General features: G+C 51.5%; 1 protein-coding gene across 2 annotated transcripts; it reads right to left on the reverse strand.

Moving 5' to 3' along the window:
- Nucleotides 1-622: 622 nt before the first annotated feature.
- Nucleotides 623-8,062, reverse strand: C15H16orf95 (chromosome 15 C16orf95 homolog). 2 transcript variants are annotated; one of them, XM_038313210.1, is made up of 7 exons: nucleotides 7,878-8,062; nucleotides 6,730-6,781; nucleotides 6,022-6,162; nucleotides 4,481-4,627; nucleotides 3,813-3,849; nucleotides 1,350-1,593; nucleotides 623-773 (listed from the first exon to the last, which is right to left on the reverse strand). In XM_038313210.1, the coding sequence occupies exons 1-7, from the start codon at nucleotides 7,889-7,891 to the stop codon at nucleotides 755-757; spliced, it is 654 nt and encodes a 217-aa protein (XP_038169138.1). In that variant the 5' UTR covers nucleotides 7,892-8,062; the 3' UTR covers nucleotides 623-754. The 2 variants fall into 2 exon arrangements, with proteins under 2 accessions (XP_038169138.1, XP_038169139.1); XM_038313211.1 differs by having other exon boundaries at nucleotides 7,807-7,906.
- Between the last annotated feature and the right edge of the window lie 476 nt (nucleotides 8,063-8,538).

The raw sequence follows: 8,538 nt of genomic DNA on the forward strand, positions 1-8,538 counted from the left end.
TTCAGGCCACGTGCATTGACGTACACCTTTAATCCCAGCACTCAAGAGGCAAGGCAGGTGGATCTCTGTGAGATCAAGGCCTCCCTTGTCTACTGAGCGAGTAGAATCCCAGGACAGTCAGGGATGTGGAGAGAGACTCTGTTTCAAAACAACAACAATAACAACACACACACACAAACCTAAATAAAACCCTGTCGATCCTTGAGAGGAAAGAGATGTAGAAATGAGTTCCCTCCAGAAACACAGACAGAGGTCAAGTTTCTCCTTAATAAAATAGAACCATGAGTAACTATTTAAATATGGCTGATTTGGGGACAGGAGAGATGGCTCAGTGGTTAAAAACACTGGCTTTTCTTCCGGAGGACGCGGGTTCAGATTCCTAGTACCCACACAGAAGGCTCACAATCGTCTGTAACTGCAGTTCCAGGGATGTGATGCCCTCTTCCGACCTCCACGTGCACCCAGACACACACGCAGTGCACAGACATACATCCAGGCAAAGAACGTGATAGTTTCACAAATAACATTTATTGGCTGCATTCACAACAGACTTGTTTGGACATTCACACCAGGTCCCCTTCAGCTATCAGTCACAGTGGTGGCTTCCAGTTCGAACTGGATCGTGGGTGCAGGTCTTATCATGTGTAGAAACAGCGAATGTCTCAGACCCTCCTAATCTGAGGGCTTCCCTTGAGGACCATGATCGTGACTGACATTCTTGCTGAGGATCTTGACAGTAGCTGAAGACTCCACCTCAGTCCCAGAACAAATGGCTAGAAAGCCAAGAGAAAGGCAAGTACTAGGAACTGTCCCCCAGGCTGAGAGCTCTCTGTCCTGAGCATGGGCTTGCCAGGAGTCTTCACAGCGAGGATTGTAGGGGTGTCCCCTCTACACTTGGGAACTGGGGAAGTGGACTGGGGTCAGTGCAGCATCTCTGATTCCCAGCTGTGGGTCCCAATGAGCCTCTAACTTTAAGTGCCCACTCTCAGAAAGGGAGGAAACACCCAGTTTTGTAGAGCTGGGGGGAGGGGCTCCCTAGCACCCTTGCTACTTCAAAGGCTCTGTGCTGGACTCCCTGCCATTGAGTGTCTGCCAGGCCACAGGGACAGCCACATCCCAGCTGGACAAGGGGCTGGCCCAGCACCACTGCCCCCAAGCCAGGCCTGTGAAGTCAAGGACACCCCTTGAAGGGCCTTACAAATGCTGTCGCTGTGGCATCCAAGGGCTCAATGCTCTTTCAGTAAAGGACGCAAGACAAGTCTGGAGCAGGATGCTGGTGGCAGGGACTCTAGATTCCAGAGTGAGTGAGGAGTCCGGACCCACCCCTTCTCAATGCCCCAGCAGCTCACCGAATGGCCATGATGGCCCTCAGGACAGCCTGTAGCAGGGTCAGGAGATTGAAGCTCATGGGCAGGAGGAAGCCTAAGCCGCCAGCAGGTGGCTCATCCTCCTGAAGGTCTGGCAGCTCGTCTTCCTGAGGGTCTGACAGCTCATCTTGATAAAGGGCCTGGAGCTGCTGCCACTTGAGGAGGAGACGCCGGTCCCCACAGACCCGCCAACAGCCATACCAGCTGTTTGATTCCAGAGAGCACTCTAGGAGCAAGAGAGCACTGTTGGGGACAGGGCAGGACACCTGTTGGGGTCCCCAGAAACCAAGGGCTGTAAGGCTGTGGGGAACTGGCCCCACCCAGCCAGTGCAGGTTGTGTCAGGGTGGCGTCCCAACAAACAGTTCCTTCTTATTTGTTTGCTTGTTTTCAAGACAGGGTTTCTCTGGGTAACACTGTCTGTCCTAGAACTCACTCTGTAGACCAGACTGGCCTCCAGCTCCCTCTGCCTATTAATAGAAATATAAGCCTTAATTTTATCATAATTGTATCAATGCAAAAACACTCTTAATATGCAATATGATAAATACACTTTCCTTCTGAAAAAATCCCACCACAGTACAGAGCAGAAAGTCGTGGAGCCCTCTTTGTTGAGAAAAATTTAAGATAAAAATGTGTCTGGGGATGTAGTTTAGCATGCAGAAAGTCCTGTGATTTCAGTGTGCGCATGTATGTGCATACACACACACACACACACACACACACACACACACACGCAATCTTCAAATGGAAACCTGTTGGATTCTAAACCAAATGATGAATCACACTGAGATGGAAGAAGGCACAGAAGTGTGGACAGGCTATCATCCTGATCCCGCCTCTGAAGTCTCCTACAGTGAACAGGTGAGAGGCTTGGCAAACGTACTCTGTAGGTCACCTGAACTGAGGGACACAGTGAGGCTCCTGCAATCCCTACCACAGGGGAGGCTGAGGAGGGAGGGAGGACGGCTTGAGCGGAGGAGTTCACACAGCTGGGGCAACACAGGAAGAGCTCATCTTGAAAACAAAACAATAAGTCACTTCAACTAGAAGGCACTATTGGAGGAGCTGGAGAAACAGCTCAGAGACTAGAGACGGTCCGATTCCCAGCAGCCACGTGATGGCTCACAACCATCTGTAACTCCACTTCTAGGGGATCTGATGCCCTTTTCTGGCTTCCATAGGCACTGCAGGGATGAAAACACTTATACACATAAAATAAAAGTAAATAAGTACTTTTAAAAAAGTGAAGATATGACCGGAGTAAAACAACACTGGCTTTGAAAATCTATCAACCCTCCCTCTGCACCCTACATTTGTGAGAACGTCTTTTTGTGTGGCTTCCTAGGACCTGATCCTCCAGGAGCCATGTGTCCTGGGGCCACGTCCATTGGGTCAGTGTCATTGTGGCTCAGAGTTCTGTCTCCCCACAGCAAGGGTGGAATGTCAAGGACAGCCCACGCCATCTATTCTACTGAGACAAGCTCTACTGAGACAAGCTCAAGGCACCCCAGGATTTTGCGGTGACATTTCCCCACACTGAAGAGAGTGCTAAGTGCCCTCAGGCTGTCCCCAACAAATGCCATGCTTCAAACTTGATGCCTTCAAGCTGTGCCTGCAGGGCTGAGAGAATCTGCACTCTGGGGAACAGTGTTGCTTCTGGGGTTAGGAATGGGACGTTCTGACACGTTTATGAACAGGTTGGTTGGTGGCTATCCATTTCCCAAGTGCTTCTCACCCTTTCCTTCCAAAAGCTCCTGGAACCTGCCTTTTTAGAATGGTATCCCCAGCCCAGGTCCTGCACACAGGATTCCCTGTGCAGCACTGGCACAGAGCCAAATAGCACCTGACACCAGACCAAAGCCTGGACTTCAAAATCAAGTCTAGAATTCAAAATCATAAGCAATGTGGGGAAGAGATTGTCTCTCCCAGAGACCTGAACCGTGGTGGTGTATCTGAGGATCGCATCATCAACGTGTGAGTGTGCTGCCAAGTATGTGTGTGCATACACTAAGCATGTAAATGTGAGCATACATTGTCAACCACGAACATGGGAATGCATACATGCCAGGTCACATGCATGGGCATATGAACACACTGTGCAGCGCGTGCACACTGTTATGATTGTACATGTGTGTGTTATACAGGAGCTATCACATCAGAAATACACACCAGTGCAAAAGTGAACATGTACACACGCTATGTACCACAAGTCACAGAAGTTCATAGTTTAAATAAAACCACTTTAGACGTCAGCAGCAGCAGCTTGTCACTGCTAAGACTAGTGGTCTGCCTGTGCCGTTTGTAAAAAGGCAGCAGGCAGCTAGTGACGCCTGACAAGGGTTGGAGATGGCTGGGTCACCTGTGTGGCCTTGCCACACAGGACAGGATAGGATGAGGTAAGGATAGGCCAGGGTAGGATGAGGTAACACCTGGCGTGGAGTTACCTGGGGTGTCTTTACCGTTCTCCGGCCTCTTCACCACCTAAGAGATGAGAAAGTGGGTTAGTATGTCATCCAGTGATCCACAGTGTGTGGGGGGAATGGGGGAGTGGGAGTGGTCAGGACTTGAGACCTCAGGGCAAGGGGTGTTGTAGTTCCCGGTTCAGGATTGAGCTCTCTATGCTGGGGATCGCTTGCTGATCAGTGATGGAGAACCCAAAAGTGGGAAGGCAGGAGAAGAGGGGGAGAAAAAGACTTCTAACTAGGAAGGCAGAATACTGGGAAGGTCCTCTAGGCTGCAGGAAGCCTGGATGCAGCCAATCCTGGCCTAGAACTGCAGCTATGGGGAACAGACAGCTCCAGAGGAAGGAAACCTGTAGCCATGATCCCTCCCAGTCACCTCCAAGGAGTCCAGACAGATCCAGAGAGATGGGGTTGGGCACAGGGCATAACAGGAAGAAAGACGGAGGAGACAGCAAAGATGCAGTGGGCTGAATATCATGTGACGTCTCACTAGGCTCAGAGAATGAGGCTTATACTTCCCAGCAGCCTCCATAAGACACGAACTTCTGTCCTCAGCTGCCCTCGCCATGGCCACTAGGGAGGAGGTGGCCCCTTGGATTCCTCCCCTTCCCACCCCTCATTCAGCCCTGTATCACAAGCCCCGTTCTTACCTTCTTCTGTGACCTCAGCCCCTGGGGCACCCAATAGGGCATAACAGCCCTATCCCTGGGCATCGGAAGGCAGCCCCCAAAGCAGTGGCAGGGGCAACGACATGACCTTATGGCTCTGGGGATAGAACATCGCATCATCTTTGAGACCTACCAGTGGACAGTAAGAAAGGTTCAAAAGGGTGAGGGGGCGCCAGGTATGGTGGCACATGCCTTTAATTACAGTATTCAGAAAGCAGACGGGTCTTTGTGAGTTCAAGGCTAGCCTGGTCTCCGTAGGGAACCCTTGTCTTTAAGAGGGGAGGATATAGCCCAGCTAGGAGAGGGCTTGCCTAGCATGCACAGGCCCTGGATTCCATCTCCAACGGCACCAGGCACAGAAACCAGCAAGATGGCTCAGCAGACAATGGCACCTGCTGTCTGCCCTGTCCTCCTGTGTTCGACCCCTGGGACTCACAGTGGAGGAGAGAGCTGACTCCTGTAAACTGTCCTCTGACTTCTACATGCCCCATGGCACGCGTGCACCCCATACACACATACATACATACATACAACCCAATAAATAAATAAATGTAAAAAATATTCCAAAACGTGCATGGTACTTGTGGTAGTTTGAATGGGAATAGCTCTTCCGGGCTCCTGTGTTTGAGTACTTGGTCTGTATTTGCTGGGACTGTTTGGGAAGAATTAAGAGCTACGTGGTCTTCTCTATTCTTATTTATTAATTTATTTATTTGTTGGTATTTTATCTTTTTTGGTTATTTTTGTTTGGTTGGTTTTTGTTTTGTTTTGTTTTGAGACAGGGTCTTTCTATGTACCCCTGGCTGACCCGAAACTCACTATGCAGACTAGGCTGGCCTCGACCTCACATGCCAAAGAATTCCCTTGGCACCTTGTCTGTGGTAAATGAACTGTCTAGAAGCCTGTGGCAGGGACAAGAGGTAACTATCCTTCTACCTCTCCACCCAAGTCCAGGTAGCTCTTTCTGAGTTCCTTTTGCCCTGGAGGATGAGGGTGTGGCCTGGTCCATGGGTGTCAGCGCTGTGCCCCTCAGTGAACTGCTCTCAGTGGGCATGGTGCCCACAGGAAAGAAGCAGGCGCGAGGGTGATGGGAGGACATTCCAGACCTAATACACACAACACACGAATGGATTTCAAAAGAACTATGTGAGCCAAAGACATGGTTTAGCAGGTAAGGGTGCACAGCCAAAAGCCTGACAGGAGTTTGATCCCTGAACCCTGCATGGTTGAAAGAAAGAGCCAACCCCCAAACATAGTCTTCCGGTCCCCACAGGTGTTACCATGGTGGCACATGTTCACACACAATGGAAAATAAACAAAAGAGGAGGAAGAGAGAGAGGGGAGGAAGAAGGGCAGAGACTGTTCATTCAATGGAGAGTACTTACCTAGTTGGTCCAATCCCCAACTAAAACCACAACTATGTCCCAGAAAGTTCAGTCATAGGATATCTATGGTTCTGATGGGCTCTGGACCTGGACATGTGCCCTGGCCCTAAGTGACAACCTACCACATCATTTAGTTACCTGCTTTCGTGGTCTCAGGGACAGAGGGACCCAGTACGGTAGCAGTGCATCAGCCCAGGGCACAGGCAAGTGGCCCCCAAACCTGGCATAGCATTGGCAACAAATGCACTCCTGGAGGGTGGTGTGGAGACCGGGGTACACCTGAGCAGAACACACAAGGGACAGAACTAACCAGCTGGCACCTGAGCAAGACACAGGCCAGAACTAAGCGTGAAAGGCATTTTGACAGGAGCGGAGGACAGCACCCAGGGGAAGGGACGGGCTTCCTGTGGCTCAGGATGAGACTAGCTACAAGTCTGCCAGCTTGGGTCTACAAGCTGGGTTGGGGAAATCCTGGCCACTCACTGTTGCCTCACTGAGAGCAAGTCTATCTATGGAAGATTCAAGCAACTACAGCAGGAGAAGGTGACTACTCCCTGATTGGCCTACGGCTTTCTACACAGTGCTGACTGTGTGTTGGGGCCACCGCCCCCGCTATGGGGCAGATGAAGAAGCTGGTAACCAGGGCGAGTCACTGAAGGGGCTTCTGGATTTCCTGGGGTGCCTGGTCCCAGGAGGAATGAGAAAGGAGGAGGTGACACTACACAAAGATATGGGAGCAAAGAGATGAGCCATACAAGCACATGCTTCTACAAGGGCCACACCCAGAACCCTCATCTCTCCCCTTTCACCCATAGGAGGGACAGGAGGCTGAGGACATGTCCTTACCGAGTGACCCGTGATGCACACCTCCTTTCCGAAGGTCTGAAATGAACCCTTCCTAGAAAAGAAAAACACACAGCTGAGAGTGTTCTGGGCTCTGTGCAAACTGTAGGCTAGGCACTGGTGACCCTGGGCACTTAGCTCAGTGTGAAGAAGTCTTCCTTCTGAGCCCAGGAGGTGCTTCGGGGTGACAGAGAGCAGGCTCACTCAAGGGATAACTTCCTCGCTGGTATGGGACCCTGTGTTCCCAAACCAGTTTGCTTAAATACACCCCAGTTAAAGCCAGGCTTGGTTCTCAGGAGCGTCCTAAGGACAAAACCTCCCAGGATTCCACTAAGGTTTTATTGGGTATGCACAGGCTTGTTGCAATAAGAGGGAGAGCCCATCAAAACTGCTACAAAAACCCAGGAGACCTGGTGACTTTGCCTCAAGGGAGACAGGCCAAGATGTGGGGGCACAGAGAACAGAACAGAGGGGGACAGAAAACTGAAGGGGTCAGAGCTCAACGAAGGGGGACAGAAGCAGACAGGGGGGAGATAGCAGGACAGAATTCTTGGAGTAACGGTTACTTCCCCCCCCCCCCATCCCAGCCACACACTGCCAAGATGTTGGCCATGAGAATCTCTGGCATGGAGACATTGAATTCTGGGCAAAGCTAATTTTTCATGGTGGGTATCACCTTGCTTCATGTCAGAAAGCACACTATCTGAGCATTTTTTTGTGTTTCTTTATAATCAACCATTACTGTCTGCTTTGTTTAGTTGAGGCAGGATTTTGCTATATAATCCAGGCTTGCCTCAAGCCCACAGCAATCCTCCTGCTTCAGTCTCCTGAGTACTAAGATTGCAAGAGTGTTGGGGTGTGTTTCGGGCCACTGCACTCACTTTTCCTACTGATGACTGGAAACAAGACATGGGGCTGCCCTGTACAGCATCCAGCCTACCCAGCCTGATCTCAGAGACTGGTCACTACAGCCTCATAACCCTGGAGACTAAATTTGGAACTGCCTCTAGGCTCTTTCTTTGATCAAGGAGCTACCCTAATAACAAGGAAAAACCCGTGTGGTCTGGGTGGTCATCTCACCTGGGAAGGAAGTCAGCACAAGGGAAATGAGGGCTGAGGGGAAACCAAGTAGGGCCACAGTCCTTGCGCACCTGGATACAGCCATGCCTGAAGGCCTGCTCCTGACATTTCCAGGGATGGAAAGAGTAGGTCGCCTTTCCGTTTCCTTGCCACTGCGCTACCGCTGAACCGGGCGGCCCCGAGGCTCCAGGCACTCACAGGTGAGCTTCGAGGTCACCTGTGCAAGCTCTGGGCTGACCTGATCTGTCATGATGGGCTGTGCTAGGCATGCGCTACGCAGCAGCCGTGTCGGACCAGAGCCAACCTCGGTCCAGAGTCCTCGCAAGGGCTGGAGGGTTGCGGTGCTTCGCAACAGCTTCCCGCTGGACCCGCTGATTGGCCCTCAACCAACCAATCAGGAGCTGTCGTATTTGGTCGTGCACTGAGCTGACAGCTGATTGGCTACCTTCTGCAGCGGCTCATGGGAACTGTGGGATAGAGGGGACTCTGGACACTTGGGTCCCGCTCCCTTTGCACTCGTCGCCCTAGTTGACGTGGTGTCCAGACCGAGGCCACTCACCATTTCCTGTGGATGGTCCTATACGCGCGCGAGGCACCCCGGCCCCGGTCCCGACCTTGTTCCCGAACTCGGTCCACTGAAAAGAGACAGGATGGTAGGACAGGACTGGGAGTGCCCATGGGCTACATTCCCTCTGAGTGTCTCTGATATCTGGGACCCACTTGTATCCAGAG

The sequence above is a fragment of the Arvicola amphibius genome, chromosome 15 (assembly GCF_903992535.2).
Source record: "Arvicola amphibius chromosome 15, mArvAmp1.2, whole genome shotgun sequence".
Taxonomy (NCBI): Eukaryota; Metazoa; Chordata; class Mammalia; order Rodentia; family Cricetidae; genus Arvicola; species Arvicola amphibius.